Genomic DNA, 19,826 nt, shown 5'->3' with positions numbered 1-19,826 from the left:
AAAAAAACTGAGTTAAATTGTACAACCAGATCAGTAGTAAATATAACAATATGATACTAAATAAAAATACAGTATACACTGCCCAGCCAAAACAAAAAGTCGCTGTTTGGATTTAAATATGCAAATGCTTAAGAGTCTGATCATTATTGCAGTGATTATTATTTTGGAAGATGCTAGGTTTCGAGCATGTAATATGTTTGGCAACAGTTGTTTTAACCCTAATTGATGGAGTGTGTAGCTTTAAATTTCTTAAACAACAATCAGGGGTTTTCCTGCATTGGATTTTTTTTTTTTTTTTTTTTTTTTGGCGGCCGCCAAAGCGAATTCTTGTCCCGCTAAAGTCTTATTTGATCAGTGAGTGATGTAGAATAGAATGACTGCTGCGCTTGACAGGGCACGAGAGAGAGAGAGAGAGAGAGCCCCGGCCGCGCGCTGTTTCACGTGGAGCAATCGGAGATTTTATGAATTCTGCTACAAAAAACGTTGCATTTTCTTCTCTGAAAAGCGTTCCGCACATTCAGCTGCCATAAACAACACTTTCAATTAACAACAACAACAACAAAAAACCTATCCAGTGATTAAAAGTTTTCTGTGTAGACATAAATCTTGTGCGATGTCCTAAGCTTCCGAGATAAATCCCACAACGCGTGCCTTGTGACACGTCCACTTGTGACACGTCCGATTCGCGAACTAATGACTAATTTGAACCGATTCACTTTAATGAATGGTTAAAACAACTGATCTGTCCAACACTGAACCGGTGTATAACATCGGTAACACTTTACAATATGTTCCATTTATTAAACTCTAGTTAACTACTATACATTAGTTAACATTTACTACTTATAAACTGCACTTCTACAGCGTTGTTAATGTTAATTTCAACATTTAGGCTACTACTAACAGCCTACATTATTGAAATCAAAAGTTGTATTTGTTAACATAGTTAATGCACTGTGAAGTAACATGAACAAACAATGAACAGCTGTATTTTTATTAACTAAGATTAATAAATACAGTAACAAATTAATTGCTCATTAGTTCATGTTAGTTATTAGCCTAATACATTAGCCTAACTAATGTTAACAAATCAAACCATATCGTAAAGTGTTACAAATCATTTACTCAGAACACCTCTTAAAATGAGAATGTAAGTGTGCTTACCCCAATTTTTATTTTTATTTTAATAAGAGAGGTTAGCAAGATTGAACCATAATGAACTACAGTATTTCCAGGTTATTTATATGACAATGTGTAGAGAAATTACCTAAAAAAATAATTGAGCCTAGTCTAGACTGGAGTGAGGTGAATCATTCTCACACATGAATTGGCACCTCTGAGTCCAGTTCTGGGCCGGGCAGTGTATGTTATAACAATGTATGATGATGTTACGACCTAAAGTGGTCATACTTTATATTAGGTATATTTAACTACTATATACTTACATAAAAAATGTTAGGCACAATGTACTTAATGTGTTATGCAATAACACTGCTATTGAAGTGGGATATGGGTAAGGAAGTATAAGAACAGGTGTGGTGGTATGGTTAGGTTTAAGGGTTGGTTAAAGGCTAAAGGAAGAGTCAACAATGTAATTAATTAATTGATTAATTTTAAAATATTAATACAATGTTAAAACATGTATGTTAACAATAAGTGCATTGTATCAAATGATTCATTTAAATGTCAGTACATGGTAGTTAAAGACACAATATAAAGTGGGACCCTCAAAGCTATAAAGTGTTACTGATTTCTTTTATTTCAAGTGGTGCTCAATGCAGAGCCAAATGACGTCCAGCTCCACCTTTTTGGACGTCTATGGTTATAGAGGTATGTGTAGGGTTAGGGTGTGGTTGGATATTCTAGCTCCACCTTTACGCCCAAAGTACATTCAGAGAAGGGGAGCTGGACTTCACACTCCACCCATGGCTCTGCAGTAAGCAGTCTTTCATTTATTTTACTGTACTCAAAGCCCTTCTCAAGGGGACATCAGGCACCGCCTCCCTAATTGTGAATCCGGGAACGTCATGGGGTCTTTTCAAACCGGCCTCTGAAGTAGATCAGAAGTGTCTTTGACTGCTGTCATTGAAATGTGCAGGCTGTGCCACTCTGGATGCTCCTCAGATGGAAGCTGGCTTGTGAGTAGCAGAATTAGTCATGGGCTGCACACCATCCAAATCCAACATACTCCCCTACTCTCATGTGCGCTTGAGTCGAGATCTGGACACCTGTTCTACGTTTGTGCCCAGTTTAAAAAGCTCAATTTCTACGCCAGAGAAGCCTTCGCCTCAGCTCTGCCTTGAGACGGCCAGTGGGAAGCAAACTTTTCTGAGTGGTAAGAAATTAGTTCATCCATACTAAAAAATATGGATAGTGATACACAAGAGGAGAGAATATAGAAGATTGTATATCAGAACACTTTGCAGCTATTGAGATGGGAAATGGTTAAAGTTAAGGACAGGTTTTGTGGTATGGTTCAGATTAAGGTGTAGGGTATTTTTTTTGTATGCAGAATTTTGCTAATATGACTTCACCTTAAGTGCACTGTCAAATGGTAAATTTAAATGTTACATAGTAGTTAGAGACACTTAATATAAAGTGGGTTTGATAATGTTGTAGATATAACAATTGGTAATAGATACTTTTGCAGATGAATGGATATGTTTGCTGTTAATTGAATGCATAGATACTTTTGTAGAAAATTGACAGATTTGCTGATGGATGCTTTTGCAAATAGGTGGATAGAATAGACACTTTTGCATTGGCATTGATACTTTTGCAGATAGATCATAGATGGATAGACACATTTGATTATAGATATAAATAGGCTAAATGGATAGATAGTTTTGTAGATGCAATGAATACTTTGCAGATACATATGGCATAACGGTAGGATATCATATGTGGGTGGATACTTAATGTATGCATCATGCTTTGCAGACAGATGGATAGATACCTTTGCAAATGGATGATGGACATATTTGGCATGCTTTTGCATATAGATGGGTGGATTGATACATTTGCAGATAAATATAAATTTGGATACTTTTGTTGGACAGAAGGACGGTCACATTTGTTTAAATAAATAAATGGTGGATAGTATAATGGATATATAATTGTAGACAAAGGAAATTAAGACTTTGCAGATAAATAAATCTGTGAAGATACTTTTGTAGATGGGCAGATGGTTAGACATATTTGGTTAGATAAATAAATGGGTAGATGATATAGCCTACTTTGGCAGATGGATATTTTTGTAGACCTAGGCTATGGATGGATAATGGATGGATTGTGCTTTTGCAGACGGATGGATAGACATATAAATAAACGGATAGACATGTAGCAGGCATGCTATTGCAAACAGAAATATGGATACGTTTGCAGACAGACTGTGGTAACTTGTTTCTTGCAGTGCCTAGTCCTGACTGTTACGGGCGCTCCGTGAGTCAGCCCAGCAGCCCGGACGGATGGAGCACAGTCAGCACCGGCAGCCCGTTCGGCCCGGCTCGACCGTGCATTCAGCCGAGCTGCACTGACACCGACTCCGAGGACGACAGCGCGGCAGCCGGCAGTAAACAATGAGTGTCATCATCATGGTCGTTGTTTTTATGCCTCTCCAACCCGCTAAAATGAAAAGATTTTGTTGTACTCAGAACAGAGTAATAGACTACATTGAAAAACTTGAGTATATAACATAATATAATACATCAATATAATATATTAATAAGTAGGCCTATCTCGTCGGTGTCTTTTAAAATTAAAAGATTAACCAAATGTATGCTACTGCCCTTATAACCATATTCAATTTAGCTTTAATTCATAAAAATAACGTAGCACGACTCCATAGTTTTGTTTTATCAATTTATTGTATACAAACAAACCTATTAATTCTAATGACAAGAGAATAAACACCAACGTGCAAGCCTCGCGGTATTTGGTGGTGAATTCCCGCGAGAGTTGTCGGATTTCGGACAGCGAAGAGGGCGAAATGGAGATATGAGGTCTGAAAAGGAGCAGAGGACAGGAAGCAGGGAGAGAGGCAGCGTCGAGATCCAGTTCAGGGACTGTCAGAGGGAGCAGGACAACGTCGCGGTGAACCCGAAGCACAAGGAGGAGAAAAAGGAGATCTTCACCAAGGTAAATGGCGCAGTTGTTTGGTAGGTTGGGAGAGAGTGATGATGATGATGATGATGGAGGGAACGGGATTCAGCACCATAGACAGCGAAGACACAGGAGAGCCAGTCGAAACGAATATACTACTGGCATCAATCACTTCAAACAAAAATGCATTCGTACACTTAAACAGTTAGTTACCCCTTTGAATACATTTGAAAATCCAGGCGTTGAATGTAGGCTATAATACGCATACATCATTTTGGGGAGAAAAAACAACAACACAAATCAGTGGTGCAATAGAGACATTTGAAAATAGACATTTATATAGGCTATATATATATATATATATATATATTATTTCTTTTATTATATATTATCTCCTATGTGTGTGTAAAAGGATAATTCTGTAATTTATTCATTATTTACTCACACTCAGGTATCGCACTCTCTTATGTGGAACACATATGGAGAATTTCAACAATATACTGTTTGTTCTTTTAACATCCAATAGCAATTAATGGGCACTGGAATTCTTAATTTCTTAAAAAAGAAAGAAAAGCACCATAATAGTGATTATTGATTTATGCACTGGGATGTTGGACTGTTGAATGGGACCAGAGCCCTGGGGCCTCTGATAACCAGGAACCTCAAGCTGAGAAACAAGCTACTGTATAAAATTAGAAAAACAATTTGTGAAGAATTGTAAATAAATGAGAAATGTCCCAGTTAGGATAAATGTCTCTCTTTTTTTCTCTTTTGCAATGTTTTATACATGTTCATTTTTGTCATTACAATTTTATTTCTAATATTTTTTTGGTAGTTTTGTTTATACATGCTTCTTTTATATAGGTTGTCATACGCCGACTGCCACCCAGTCTATCAAAAGACCAGCTCGAGGAGCATCTGAGTCCTCTTCCATCTTTTGACTATTTTGAGTTCTTCCCAGCTGATCAGAGGTATATTCGGTTTGTGTATGAATATTCTGTGATCATGATCACTATCACTCTTATACATATGCATGTTTTTATATATTTATTCTCTGCAGCTTATATCCGCATCTCTTCTCAAGAGCATACATCAACTTCAAAAACCCAGAGGATATCATTATTTTCAGAGATCGTTTCGATGGCTACGTATTCATTGACAATAAAGGTGATTCATTTTACTCTTTTTAATATTTATCCTCTCTCAATCTAGTTCATCCCACTTATACTATAATAGATTTACTTTTTACAAAAAGCACAACAGTGGTAATATAAATGGTTTATATTTAGTTTAATAAATAACTTAAGTTAAATATAATTCATAACAGGTCTATAATATATTAATTGTATTTTTATTTAGGCCAAGAGTATCCAGCTGTTGTAGAATTTGCCCCATTTCAGAAGGTTTCCAAGAAAAAGTTAAAGAAGAAAGATGCTAAAGCAGGAACTATTGAAGAAGGTATTTACAATTTTTAATAATATTTTTTTTTAATATATATACATTTAAAGCGACTACTGATACATGGCGAAAAGTTAATACATTTGTTAAACACTTCAATCTTTTTTCAGACCCAGAATACAGGCGATTTCTGGAAAACTACTCTTGTGATGAAGAGAAGTCCATGGCCAACCCAGAAACACTACTGGGAGAGATTGAGGCTAAAACCCGAGAGCTTATAGGTATGGTTTTGGAAATCGTTTAGTGCTGTTATCATTTGTGTAGATAAATGTATGTCCAGGACAAGTATTACAAAGCTGGTCTTAGTTCATTTTGATGAGAACACTTTTTGATGTTGAGAAATGTTATTCTAGTATAGAGCTGTCCAATCATGATATTGCTGTGTGTTTCAAAATAGCGGTTTTCAAAAAAGTCTGTTGTGAAAATCACCTTATTTTTTAAAATAGAACAGAACATATGTTCAAATGTGAATTTTAAAACTTTTGTGTGATTTAAAAAAATAATCTGCTGGATATTTTAAGGATAACCACATATGTTATATTGCTCATTAACAGAAAAACACTATTCAGACATTTTGGAGGGAATCCATGGCTACATAATGCTTCTCTTCCATGATTTATGACTATAAATTAAGCTATATGTTCCCTCTGTGTGACTTTTTTGTAGCCAAAAGGACGACACCCTTGTTGGAATACATCAAAAATAAGAAATTAGAGAAACAGGTAAGGGCTCAATGAGCACCATCAGTCGGCATGTTTTTCACTGCGGTTTTGTACTGTATATACATGATTCTTTTCGATTCTAGAGAATAAGAGAGGAAAAAAGAGAGGAGAGGCGAAGGAGAGAGCTGGAAAAGAAGCGGCAAAGAGAAGAGGAGAAGAGGAAACGCAGAGAGGAAGAGAGACGAAAGCGGAAGGAGGCCGAAAAGCAGAAGAAACTCTCTGAAAAAGAGATTAAGATCAAGGTATGATTTTAAACCGTATCACATCCTGAAGCTGATTACTTCTAACTTGTGGTTATCAGTACAGAACTGTAAACCAGTTATTACATAAGATCTTGAATCGCTTAGCTTTTGAAGAAGTGTGACCGAGATGATGACATGGACTCAGACAGACTGAAAGATAAAGGAGACAGCGGAGAGATGGAAAAGAACAGATGGGAAAAGCCGGCAGGACACACTAAGTCAAAGGATTCGAAGGATAAGTAAGAGCTACCTAAAAGTTACCTTTCACCTTGCTTACCTTCAAAAGATACAGTGAGGTTAAAACATCTACTGTAATTCAAACCTAAACAAAAAGTTTAAAATGTCTATATATTTTCAAAATGCATCTTAATGATCTTATTATTAAAATGTCAAATCTTCCGATTGACTGCAAGTTGGCATTGAGATCTGAATCCATCCAATCAACATCTGATGACATTTGTTTCTTTTTTTATTAAAATATTTCACTCTGATGTACATCACAATACGGATTAAAATATTTTCCGCTACTTTTGTTTCATCGCGACTTTAAGGATTTTGAAACATTTTGAAACCAAAAAAAAGTGATCTCAAATAAAGAAGAAATATCTGCACTGTGTTCACTAATCAATTAAATTTGTGTCAAGGATCATGTGAATTTTTGGTTATAAGTTTTTTCTTCCATAAAGGCCCAAGATACTCTTTAGATAATTCTCAAATCATACTGGAGAACAAGATCATCAGATTTAGCAGATTTTTCATTACAACTTAATGTAATGAAGTAATGAAAATGTATACTTTGAAAAGTTACTGAAAAGAAAGACCCCACTGTATATACGTTTATTTATAAAGTCATATTGAGGTGGTTGATTTCACTAAGTGGGCTTTCCGTAGTAGGAGTCAAATCGAGAGTGACAAGGAGCAGCGGGAAGGTCACGGCCGTCGGCAGAGGGACAAAGAGCATCGCGGCAGAGACGAGGAACGTAAGCGTCAGAGGCATCACTACGAGTTTGACAAGTTCATGCGACGCAAGGAGGAGACCAAATGGGGCAAAGGCTACTGCCAGGACAGGGCCAAGAAAGAACAACATCATGCCTATTCCTACTGCCCAGAGACCGGAGACAAACTGGGCAAAGACGACAGAGAGGACATGGGCAGCAGGAAAGAACGGATTCGCAATAAGGTAAATAAAAACTAAAAGAGTAGCAATATCTCAACCACAGGCCATTTGCAACTCTGGTTCTGGTATTATGTACAGTTATTGTCATCAGTTTGTCCGGTCTGTGTAGCAGATGAATCCACTAATGCATTCAATATTTACACACCTGTACTTGATTTATACATCATTATGTCTGTGGGAAATACAATACGAATCTGCCTCCCTCCAGGGGGTTTCAATGCAGCCTTCACTGATGTGTTGAGGTAGTTAGCTGTAATTTGGCTGTTGGCAATATTATTGACGGAAGACAACGTGTCTCTCAGTCTGTGTTAGCGCATCAGGAGAAAAGGACTTCCCAGTCTGAGGGGCCAGACCAGATAGGAGGGGCTCTGCCAGCAAAGGTACAGCTAGTTTTTGAGCCTTTCTACCCACGGGAGGGGATGCTTCACATGCTGTATACTGCGAGGCCTCGCACCTTACAGTGCCAGGCGTACTTGATGACAGCAGAATGTTGGTTATGCTGTAATGGAACAGATGAGGAGCGCTTCCCAATAGAAGGAGCTTACATAACTGAAAACGACGGCCCTGTTCCAAAACCGAGCGAGTTGCCTATGTAGGCAGCATTTTAAGGCATTTTATGCATGCCCTCAATGTAGAATTGGATCAAAAGTTTTAATAGTCCTTATTTTGGCCAAATTTAATATGAGCATCACATTTATCTTTCATTTATTTATCTCTTTTTTGCAAAAGGCTATCCCATAATGCACTGCGCCAAGCTCAGGGGAAAAAAAATCCAGTCAAGATGGCAGACGATAAATGGCGATTATATATTATTATTATTATTATAGTTGAAAACATATTAGATTCAACATCTCATTTAAACCTGAAAAAAATAATAATAATTGAAACGTGAATTATTTAATTTATTTTTTTATTTCTGCTCTGTTTCGTGGGGGGAAATCCATTCAAGAAGGCGCCCAAGGTGAGAGAATTTTTAATTATGAATATAGTTAAAAAAAATCTGTAAAATAGATTCAACATCTCATTTAAACCTGGAAATAAACTAAAAGTTTAAAGGAATTTGAACTATTATAAATTATGCATAAAGTGAATACAAAATATTTAAGAATCTGATCTATTTTGGGGTAATTAAGGTGAGGTGAGGTGAGAGAAATGTATATATTTATATTATAGATATATAAATAATATAAATATATATACATTTCTCTCTAGATATATAAATAATATAAATATATATACATTTCTCTCACTTCACCTCACCTTAATTACCCCAAAATAGATCAGATTCTAAAATATTTTGTATTCACTTTATGTATAATTTATAATAGTTCAAATTCCTTAAACTTTTAGTTTATTTCCTGGTTTAAATGAGATGAGAGAAATGTATATATATTTATATTATAGATATATAAATAGTTAAAAATGTCAATACAATTGTTAAATCTGGTTAAAAAGTTCCTGTTCCACTCAATATTTGTGTGGTTTTATACTTATTAGAGTTTGACACTGTTAGTTAGCAACATGTTATCACCAAACTCTATTGAAATGAATTGAAAGTCAAGTCTCCTTAGCCTTTTGCATTGAGTTGCTGATATGTAAAGTGTTACAATTTTGTAAAGTATATGGTTCTATGACAGTCGTCTTAAAAGGCAGCTCCCTATGTAGACAGTAAATTGCATTTCGCTTGGTTTTGGAACAAATCCTAAATGTATATAGAAGAATACTTAAGATCTTGCACATTGTAAGCACACTGAAATGCTTACATGCTGGATTCTGTTTATACCTTTAGTAAGTAGTCATTTAGCCGATGCTTTTATCTAAAGTGACTTACCATACACTTATTTCCGGAAGTGATGATAGCAACGGTAGTCTGGTTATTAGGCCTGAGCTTTATGTGCCACCCCCGTCACCACCACCGTAAACAGAAACTGTATAACACAAACAAAGGCATAACAGATACAATTCAGTATAATGTTTTTGTTATGGACTAAATGGATTTTGAGGGGCTGTCAATAGCTGGTTGTTTGTCTTGCTGAAATGGGATTAAGACGGGGAAAGAAATTGATTATACTGTATGCATGAACAGCACTTTCTTAAATAACCTGCCATGAAAAAAGCCGTGTTTTCTGCATTTGTGGTATGAAATATGAGTGTATTGCTTTTGTCTCTTTTGTCTTACTCATTTCACGGCACAGGACCGACCAGCAATGCAGCTGTATCAACCTGGGGCTAGAAACCGCAAGCGCATGGGCTCTGGCAACAAGGCTTTTGACTTCTCGCCAATCTCTCCCGATCACGGAGCAGAACTTTGCTACAAGACAGTCATTGGTACAGGCTCAGAAAAGAGTGCTGACGAGTAAAAAAAAAAAAAAAAAAAAGCCCACGACAGGAAGAAGTTATGCCAGTATAGGAAGAACACTTCAACTTCAACCTTGTTTTTTTGTCTTCTGAGTCACCTGTGAGTATAGTGCATCGAAATCACCACTTAATATTTTATAAACAAAGTCAACAGTGTCATAAATGTAAAATGATCGGCTTCTGTACGCTTATCAAGGATTCACACCACTTCATTGAGACAAATACCTCATTATTTACAGAGATCAGATTTGTATGCCTTTTGTAGTGCAAGAAATTGATTCCACTAAACAAGAGAATATATATATATATATATATAAAGAGAGAGAGAGAGATTTTACAGTAAAGAAAATCAGTGTGTGTTGTGAAATCTGTATTTTAAATAAATGTAATGTGGGATGGGGAACAGAGACATATTTTTTCTTTAAGAATATAAAAATGCTACATTGTATGAATAAGCATGTAACTCTTAATTTCACATTTTCACACTGTAATGCCTTTGAATGATGCCTCTGTTGTCCCTGATGTATAGACATTATGGCTTTTCTGCATTACCAAATTCATCTCACAACAGGATATAGCAAATTTCATAGCATCGTTTCACCTGCGGGCCAAGAAGAACAAAATTATTTGTTAAAACTGTTTTCTGTTAGGTCAAATAAGATGTTGTTTTGTGATATTTCTAACCAGTGTGCATGTTTTTGAGAAACTGCAGTCATTCAGCGGTGGGAGGCTACATGGGGTCACTTGCCTTACCTTTGATTTGCACTTAAAGATCCCGTCCGTTATTAAATACAAAAATACAGGTTTTTAGAATTACTGTTTAGTTAGTATGGAAGTACAATAATGACAAATGCATTTGAAACAAAAAAGCTTGTTGAATTATTTTACTTCCATAAGTTAGTCCAACAAAAAGTCTGTAGAATACTTTAAAAATGTGATATTGTATTTGATGGATTGATCATTTGTGTACAATAAAGATATATGATTATATAAAGTAATATTTGAATTTTATTATTTTTATTTTGTATTTATGACTTAAAAAAAACATTAAAAGAGCTGTATGGATCTTTTGTTCATAAATTATATTTTGACTTTTACACTTTAAATTAGTTTGATTAAAAAATGTATAGCTTTTTTTTTAAAGAAATTTTAAAGAAGTTAAATTAACACACAAAAAAAATACAATTCTGTATCAATAATTTTACGGCATTACATATGGGCATATTTCTTAAGATAATAGACCAAATTGTACCATAATTAAAGTTTCTCTTTTCCACTTAAATGCAGCTGAAATAATACTAAAGGACGAACTTTTCTCAAGGCTGGATTTCTTTGTGAGATTTATTGCTTTCGCTTGCAAAACAGCTCGGCAGCTTAAGTTTGCTCTTTCTGAGTCAATTCTAAACCAGAATCTGTTTGCACTGAGAAGACAGAAATTAATAGAATTTGCATGTTTCTCATACTACTTTAGTTCCCACACTTTCTGACAGAGAAAGCAAGTCATAATGACTTTCCTGTGTCTTTTGCGACATGACTATTTACCTCTAATTTTACTTTTAGCCAGTTTTGTTCATTCCTATTGCCCCTGCTTTTCTCGCACTCTGTGAAATGTGAAAGAGTATCGATGGAAGATGTGATAAATCATCCTGTACAGAAGCAATATGTCACTAATGGCAGTTATCTGTAATCAGTCTTTATAAAGCAAATAGAAGTTCCACGTTCTCCAAGGCAACACGTGTTGTATGTAATAAGTGCATGAATAACCAATATAAAAGTAGAGCTCACAAAGCAAACAGGAAACAAGATCATAGGTATGACAGAGACAAAACCCCCTGAACGAGTTTCTTCACTGTAGTTTCCTTCTTTTTTTTTTTTTTACATACAGTATAACAGAGAAGCACATATATATAAATATATATACACACCAGATTTTACAGGCCTGGCCAATGAAACACTGAGGTTTCTAGTAATGCATCTACAAGTTCACTAATAAAAATTTGGCATATCCCAAAAGTAAAATGTTCATTTCACTGTTTGTTTGGGGTGGGAGCCCTCAAGACTACATTAGCTTGGCGTAAGGAAAGGTGTGTGCCTTTATTTTTACTGGTTTATGTGGCGTATTGCCTTTCACCACATCCTCCCACATCAATTTCAGCTTCGAGTTCGCAGTCATTTAAAAATCCAAATCAATAAAACATTCAAAGACACACATCATTATTGAGAAAGAGAAACTGTGTAAAACCAGCATGACATTAGAGGAACTTCCTCTGGATGCTATAAATTCAGTTTTGTTTGTAAACTGGTAAATGAATAGATGTTAGAACTTTGATAATGAAATATCTGTATGCAATATTCTTGTAAATGTTTTAAATGATCAATTTATGATATTTTGAAATGAAATATGTTGTTAAATTTCACATGTGTAACTCTTAAGCTTACTATTTTGATCTAAATGAGTAGTCAGGCGGCGTACTTCCTCTCGTCAAGAAGTTTCCTGAGTCTAACAGTCATGCCCGAAGATTAACTGCCATCAACACAAGAGAGAAGTCGCACATGCTTCTTAAGGTATGTACATAAGCCTGAAATTGCTTTTTAAAATGATGTATTTCCTAAACATGTGCCAGTATACTTCACACTTTGAGTCGCTCTGATAATAGCAGGGACTTTACGTGGCTTTCCTTACAAGATCATTGTCTATTTTGATTTTAGTAAAATCGTACATTTTGTGGATGTGCTCTGCTGTTAGTTAGAACTGATTCATTGTTACCTGAATGTTTTGCTGCTCTTGTTGAGTCAGAACTGTGTGACCGTTCGCTAGACGGATGATCGCATAAAATCTCAGTCCGTAATTCCTCCAGATTTGACAAGTATTTTGAAAGTATTGAGTTGCAAATGAATCTCCTATTGCTACAAATAACAGCAAATGTAACGTTAAAAATGTAGTAACTGATAGCATGTATAAACTCACTGATCTCATACTATCAACATCATTTCACACAGAGAGCCTTTTATAGTTTTGACTAGTAGATGAGTCATGTTGGTGTAACACTTCACGGGTTATGAGAAAGTACTCTGAGAACTGACATTTTACTCTGATCCAGTAGTGTTTTTTTTAACAGTGTAAAATATGGAATCATAATAATTTGGTTGAGTTCTGTTCTCCATATCAAAATGTTTTAATGGACATTTTTATGTTACTTTTAACATTCTTGCTGTTTTATGAATTTGTGTTTGTTAACTTTAAATTTCGCTGACAATCTTAAAGATTACATTGAGACAACTTACCACATTTATTATGATAACAGGCATCATTATTGGGGCAACACATGTTTTTAACATTAGTAATATCATTTTTCTGGCCAATAACTGTGGCTACTGTGGAAATGTTCATGCTTTTTTTGTAGCCCAGACGTTTGTGTCTGTAAGGAAATTTGTTTAAAAAAATAAACCTACCATGCAAACTATTATTCACAAAAGTAAAAAGTGTGAAAACTAGACATGGTTTTAACCTACTTTGAAGGTTCTGCATGTAGGTTGTTTTCTTCACACAGGCGTGGTTTCACTGCAAAAAAACATGAAAGTGTGATCATAGGTTATAAGGTTATACATTTTCCCATTATACCCATAAATGTTGCTGCGTTTTTGTAATTCCAAATCCAAAATGACATGCAGTACATTCAGGTGTTTTGAGCCCTTGTGCAAACCTTTTACTTAAAACTTGCTTATTACTTAAAGACAGAAACACCCATATAAATCACTTTGTAAATGATGGCATTCAAGTACAGAGTGTAGCTGGTTTAGCAGGAAAATCTAAAATCTAAACAACAGCAAACAAACGATCGATCTAGGTAATGAACAATGGTTCAGTTAAAGGGGTATTTCACAAAATAAATAAAAATAATTCTGTCATCATTTACTAACCATCATGTTGTTCCAAACTTACTTTCTTCTGAGAAACACAATAGAACATCAGTGCTTTTTTCGTCCATAAATTGAATGTTAATAGGGTTCGATGTTGTTTAGACACCCAACAGCCTTTGTAATATCTTTCTTTGTGTTATGCAATAGAAAGAAAGACCGCTTGTTTTACAAGAATGAATAAATGATGACTGAATTTCTTTCTTTTTTTGGTTCAACCATCCCTTTAAGTCTGCTCATTTAGGTTGTACAAAATTATAAAATGATAGATCAGAAAATAAAAAACTCAGAGCATAGGGTTTTATAAACAGACCTGGGAACACATTTTAGTCACTATTTACCCTTTAGGTTTGCAGAAAGGTGGCGTACCCTTTAGTTGGCATCATGACCTAAAAAAAAAGGCTTATTACATCTATGAAAATCCTTTCAAGAAAAGGGGACACGGTTTCCGAAAGATTATTTTACGTCAACAGCCCACCCATACAATTTCAATCTGTGCTAGACAGCCACACTAAAGCTGTAATGACTATGCCAAATCTGATGCTGGCACACGCTGCGGCAATCAAACAATTTTTCACTTCCTTTGAAATAACACGAAAAAAGTCCCTTGCTCGAGACTGTCCGTGTGAATCATTTCAGTTAACATTTGTGAAACAGCAGAGACTTACAATAGGCAGTGATTTGTTGGTCATATGTGTGTACATGTGCGTACTTGCTGAAGTAGCACGTTTGGAAAGCCTATAACATGGCCTCACACTTCCTGTTCACTGAACTCAAATGTATGCGAGAGGTAAGCATCAGAGGTATATCTCAAATGTGTGTGTTTTCAGCAACACGTTACAATGTCTTAGGCAAGTTATACTAAAATAAAATATTTATTTGAATTATTTATAAATTAAATGATAAATTAAGCAACATTGTTTATGTCAATTATAATAAACATTATATTTCTTTTTAATTATTGTTATATTTGTATTAAATATTATCACTGTTATTATTATTAATTTTATTTGTATTGCAATTCATAAATTATAATATCATTTACATATAGATTATACAACTTTATGTAAAAACTAGATGTAAATTATTATGCATTATAATGTATAAAAATAATCTTAAATCAAGCGCTCATAGTACAACTACAACAAATAAAATTGCATTTATTTAAAAAAAAGATTTTAGTTTTAATTTCATTTTAATATTGTACATTTATCGGCTTGTTCGTGTCAGCCAGAATACCAACAATGCAGATGTTTATCACACAATTTGTGGTGTAAGTGATAAAGTTTATGGTAAGTGTATTCTTCTTGTCTCTTCAACCTTTTCCAACAGGTGGAGAAGGCAATCATGAATGGTTCGCAACCGGACATCGTCAAAATGGACAATGCCACCTTGGCCATGTTTGACAACAAATTAGCCAGTGATATTGTGTCAGCCGTCTATGTCATTGTGACTCTGGCCAACCTCAGCGGTAACGGCATGTCTCTGTTTCTGCTGCTGATGCGCACCTCTCCGAAAACCCCCTCCATCATCTTCATGATCAACCTCACCCTCACTGACCTGATACTGGGCACTGTGCTCCCCTTTCAGATTATGTACCAAATGCAAGGCTACAACTGGACTTTGGGCACGGGCATGTGCAATGTACTGACTGTGGTATTCTACGCCAACATGTACTGCTCCATTTTATCCATGACTGCTATTAGTGCCGACCGCTACCTGGGGATTGTGAAACCGATGCGCTTCAGAGAGAGGAGGGAGAAGAAAGCATTTGCAATAATTGCCTGTATACTGATGTGGCTGCTGGTCCTTGCCATTCTGAGCCCTCTGGAAAAAACAAACCTGACATATTATGTACATGAGCGCAATATTACCACATGTTTTGACATATTGAAGAAGGACATGCTCCCTAGCGTCGCTCACTGGGCGGGATTCTTATTCGGCATGTTCATCATCCTCTTCCTCTGTCCGTTCATCATAACGGTGTATTGCTATGTTAACATCATCCGTGTCCTTATCAGAAAGACCAATAGTCAACAGAAAGGCCGTGCTGTGCGCCTGGCGTGCATTGTCTTGTTTGTGTTCATCTTTTGCTTTGCTCCCAATAACATATTGCTCCTGGCCCACTCAATCTCAAGGCTGTACTTTGACAAATCTCTTTATATCTACTACAAACTCTCGCTGTCTCTTAGCTGCATTAATAGTTGCGTAGATCCATTTATTTATTATTTTGCATCTAAAGAGTTTCGTCGGAAGCTAAGGCAAATTCTGAGGTTGCAGACTCTCAGCACTGGTGGTGAGACTCAAATGATTGAGGGTCACAGAGAAAGCTTTTTCTCTGGACGTTCAACGTACAATGCAAATGAAGAATGACCAATTTTTTTTTTTTATTACTTTTGGTCTCTGCTACTTTTTATGTTGGAGGAGAGAAGATTATGGGGGAAATGTCATTAGAATCAGAAAATGTCATGATTCAAACTCGCACTGTTGTTAAATGTGTCAGAGCACAAGGAAGCGCAAACCACTAGGCCACGGCTCTGACGCAGTGTTTTAGCGTTTATAAGAATCTATTTAATTCAAATTCAAACCACTTCCCATATTTTGTTTTCTTTTTGTTGTTTTGTAGTGTTTCCCTTTTGTTCTGTGTTGATTTCCTGACTGAGCAGCTGAGGAAAAGCATGCTGCTCACATGCATTTAGGGCGCATGATATTGTTTATCTTTCTTTTTTGCTTTCTTTTTTGGTATCAGACATCCAAGATCCTCTTACCAAAAAAGTTTCCATATTCTTCATACAATGCTGTGTGGTTAAACTTATGCATCAACTTCAGTAGTTTCATATCTCACTGCTTTTGGCAGCTATTTTTGACATATCGCTGATTTATGAATTATTTTTATACTGTGAAATGTGTAGTTATTTGAATTGTTTTTTTTTTCATAATTGAGCCATGGTGCTTCAATATTTATTTTACTTAAGCTGTTTATAATGTGCATGCATTATTAAAATTGTATTGCTTAGTTACCTGTTTTGTATTTGTTTGTATTGCTGGGCATAATGAAACATTTTTTTCTATATTTTTCTATATACATAAAGTATACAATGTCATATGGGGCATTTATTATGTAAAGTTAAATTTAATAAATACATTTGAGTAAATAATTTGCATCTATTGTCATTCTACGATTAAAGATTACATATGGACTATTCAACAAAATCCGTGTTACGATCACCTAATGTCTATTTTCAGTTGTTCGGCTACATGCCCTGCAGAGCGTGTCACAGAGAGGTCAAGATTTTTTTTCAGTTCCTTTTAAGCTGGGAACTATTGCATGTATGGAACAACTTTTAAAAAGTAAAACAAATGAGTACAAGGCTTCTGGGAAATCAGTACTGTAATGTCATTGATATGTGAATTATATTGATGTGAATTATACAGTTGTACAATAACTCAATGCTATTGCAATTGCCCAGGGCAATGCACAAAAAGGAAATAAAGCAGGTTGCAAATACCACTTCAAAGTGTGCTTAGACAGGTGAGATTATGGTTCAAGAGAGAGCGAGAAAGAAAGCATATTCCACAGGAGATACATATATTAAAATAGGCCTAAATCAAACTATAGAGTTACCTACAGAGACGTAGGGCAGAGTGGAGTAAGTGTTTGCTTAATTTGTCTTTTAGACAATGAGACAGAAGATAAAAGCAAAAGTGTGTGTGCGTCTGCATCTATATCATAGAGGCAAAGCAATTTTACTTTTGAAATATGAAAAGGGTTGGTAGAATGTTAGGGGTAAGCTGTCATAACAATGAGCAAGTCATTGATTGGGGAATTCATTGATGAATAACAGTCATTTGAATTCTAAATAAAATACATAAATGTGTTTTACAAAAAACTGAACAATAATGCATTGTCCCATATAAATGTCTTAATCTGTTGCACATTATGTTTTTCTTTTAAAGAAAATTAACTTTTCTAACTTTTTTTTAAAAGAAAATGTATTTTATTTCCATGAACCAGCAATGACAAGGTTCATTATTCAGTAGGCCTACTTCAATGCAGTGACATCATTTTTTTTAGATTATTATAAGAAATGTAATTCTTATAATTTGTCTTGAGTTTGGAGGCTTATCAACTGTCTCATATGACCCCACAGCTACCATTTTGAGAAAAAAATTTTATTTCATAATTTAGTAGTCTTGAGAAAAATCATTTACAACATGTTTACACGTTTAGATCTGGAAAAAGGTGTTTTTAGCTTTAAATTTTATTTGCCATGTAGAATGACACCCACTAACGTTACTCCTACTGGCTAGCCAAATCCACTCTCCCCAACATTTAAAAAGTAAAGCCTATGGCAAGCCGTTTTAACATTTAATCATTTAAACCGACTAGTCTCTATTTTCATGCTACTAGTACTTATTTTTTAGATACTATCTATTCCATTAAGTACTAGTACTTATTCATTAGCTACTAGTGCTTATTCTTTAGGTACTAGTGCCTATTCTTTAGATACTAGAACTTATTCATTAGATACTAGTACTTATTCAATAGATACTAGTACTTTTTCTTTAGATACTAGTACTTATTCATTAGATACTAGTACTTATAAATTAGCTACTAGTACTTATTCAATAGATACTAGTACCTATTTAAGATACTAGTATTTATTCCGAATGTTACTAGTAAGATTTTTTATTTTACTAGTCACAACTGCTTTTTTACCCGTCTTATGTTATGACTAGTCAGAACGGCCACTGGAGAGTTAAATTAAAAATCTTACTAGTAAAATTAAAAATCTTACTAGTAACATTTGGAATAAATACTAGTATCTAATAAATAGGTACTAGTATCTATTGAATAAGTACTAGTAGCTAATTAATTCGTACTAGTATCTAATTAATAGGTACTAGTATCTAATGAATAAGTACTAGTATCTAAAGAATAACTACTAGTATCTAATAAATACCTACTAGTCACAATTGGAATACATAGGCTACTAGTCAGAAATGACAGATCCCCATAGAATTCAATGGCAAATTTTTTTATTTGTTACTAGTAACAAAAGAATAATTACTAGTCACTATTGGAATAAGTACTAGTATCTAATTAATAAGTACTAGTATCTATTTAATAGGTACTAGTATCTAATGAATAAGTACTAGTATCTAATAATAAGTACTAGTAACTAATGAATAAGTACTAGTATCTAATAAATAAGAACTAGTATCTAATGAATAAGTACTAGTACCTAATAAATAAGAACTAGTATCTAATGAATAAGTACTAGTATCTAATGAATAAGTACTAGTATCTATTTAATAGGTACTAGTATCTAATGAATAAGTACTAGTATCTAATGAATAAGTAGGCTACTAGTATCTAAAGAATAGGCACTAGTACCTAAAGAATAAGCACTAGTAGCTAATGAATAAGTACTAGTACTTAATGGAATAGATACTAGTAGTATCTAAAAAATAAGTACTAGTAGCATGAAAATAGAGACTAGTCGGTTAAAATGATTAAATGTTAAAACGGCTTGCCATATAAAGCCTCGTCATCTTACCATTCCAAAAAGCTTCTTGAAACTAGTTTCGAGAGTCAATTCGAATTGAATGCGACGCGTAGGACCGCACGTCAGAACGCGCCAAGTTGCTTCGTTTCTTTGTAACAGTAAATAGCATTAGGTTGATGAACTTTTCACTAATAGGCATAACTGATTATTAAAACACAATTACTAATATATATAAGTTTTGGTGTAACATTTTATATAACATTTGCGTCTTTTGGCATGATACTGCTGCAGCTGATTTAAAAGCAATGTTTCCAAACTCTCTTTATTATGAGTGACGTTT

General features: G+C 34.8%; 3 protein-coding genes and 2 long non-coding RNA genes across 8 annotated transcripts; 3 read left to right on the top strand and 2 right to left on the bottom strand.

The window, feature by feature from the left end:
- Positions 1-131: 131 nt before the first annotated feature.
- Positions 132-3,585, top strand: LOC309502877 (uncharacterized protein). Its single transcript, XM_082175466.1, has 2 exons — positions 132-2,335; positions 3,413-3,585. The coding sequence occupies exons 1-2, from the start codon at positions 2,158-2,160 to the stop codon at positions 3,580-3,582; spliced, it is 348 nt and encodes a 115-aa protein (XP_082031592.1). The 5' UTR covers positions 132-2,157; the 3' UTR covers positions 3,583-3,585.
- A 96-nt stretch (positions 3,586-3,681) lies between these two features.
- upf3a (UPF3A regulator of nonsense mediated mRNA decay) lies at positions 3,682-11,056 on the top strand. Of its 4 annotated transcripts, none has more exons than XM_082175452.1 (11): positions 3,683-4,137; positions 4,966-5,072; positions 5,162-5,268; positions 5,461-5,559; positions 5,670-5,780; positions 6,226-6,281; positions 6,365-6,523; positions 6,629-6,762; positions 7,415-7,703; positions 8,003-8,080; positions 9,896-11,056. In XM_082175452.1, the coding sequence occupies exons 1-11, from the start codon at positions 3,997-3,999 to the stop codon at positions 10,058-10,060; spliced, it is 1,446 nt and encodes a 481-aa protein (XP_082031578.1). In that variant the 5' UTR covers positions 3,683-3,996; the 3' UTR covers positions 10,061-11,056. The 4 variants fall into 4 exon arrangements, with proteins under 4 accessions (XP_082031580.1, XP_082031578.1, XP_082031579.1 ...); XM_082175453.1 differs by having other exon boundaries at positions 3,684-4,137; positions 7,418-7,703; XM_082175454.1 differs by lacking the exon at positions 8,003-8,080 and having other exon boundaries at positions 3,682-4,137.
- LOC309502879 lies at positions 8,695-15,302 on the bottom strand. Its single transcript, XR_014207421.1, has 2 exons — positions 12,826-15,302; positions 8,695-9,628 (listed from the first exon to the last, which is right to left on the bottom strand). It is a non-coding gene; the product is annotated as an uncharacterized lncRNA (long non-coding RNA).
- Positions 12,344-17,132, top strand: p2ry8 (P2Y receptor family member 8). The gene is made up of 3 exons (XM_082175457.1): positions 12,344-12,360; positions 12,519-12,623; positions 15,309-17,132. Exons 2-3 carry the CDS (start codon positions 12,612-12,614, stop codon positions 16,347-16,349), a joined length of 1,053 nt encoding a protein of 350 aa, XP_082031583.1. The 5' UTR covers positions 12,344-12,360; positions 12,519-12,611; the 3' UTR covers positions 16,350-17,132.
- LOC309502881 lies at positions 16,564-19,824 on the bottom strand. The gene is made up of 2 exons (XR_014207423.1): positions 19,525-19,824; positions 16,564-18,323 (listed from the first exon to the last, which is right to left on the bottom strand). It is a non-coding gene; the product is annotated as an uncharacterized lncRNA (long non-coding RNA).
- Between the last annotated feature and the right edge of the window lie 2 nt (positions 19,825-19,826).

This window comes from Leuciscus leuciscus, assembly GCF_965113295.1.
Source record: "Leuciscus leuciscus genome assembly, chromosome: 7".
Classification (NCBI taxonomy): Eukaryota; Metazoa; Chordata; class Actinopteri; order Cypriniformes; family Leuciscidae; genus Leuciscus; species Leuciscus leuciscus.
The sequence above is the reverse complement of the archived record's forward strand: the minus strand, read 5'-3'. Positions and strand labels throughout refer to the sequence as shown.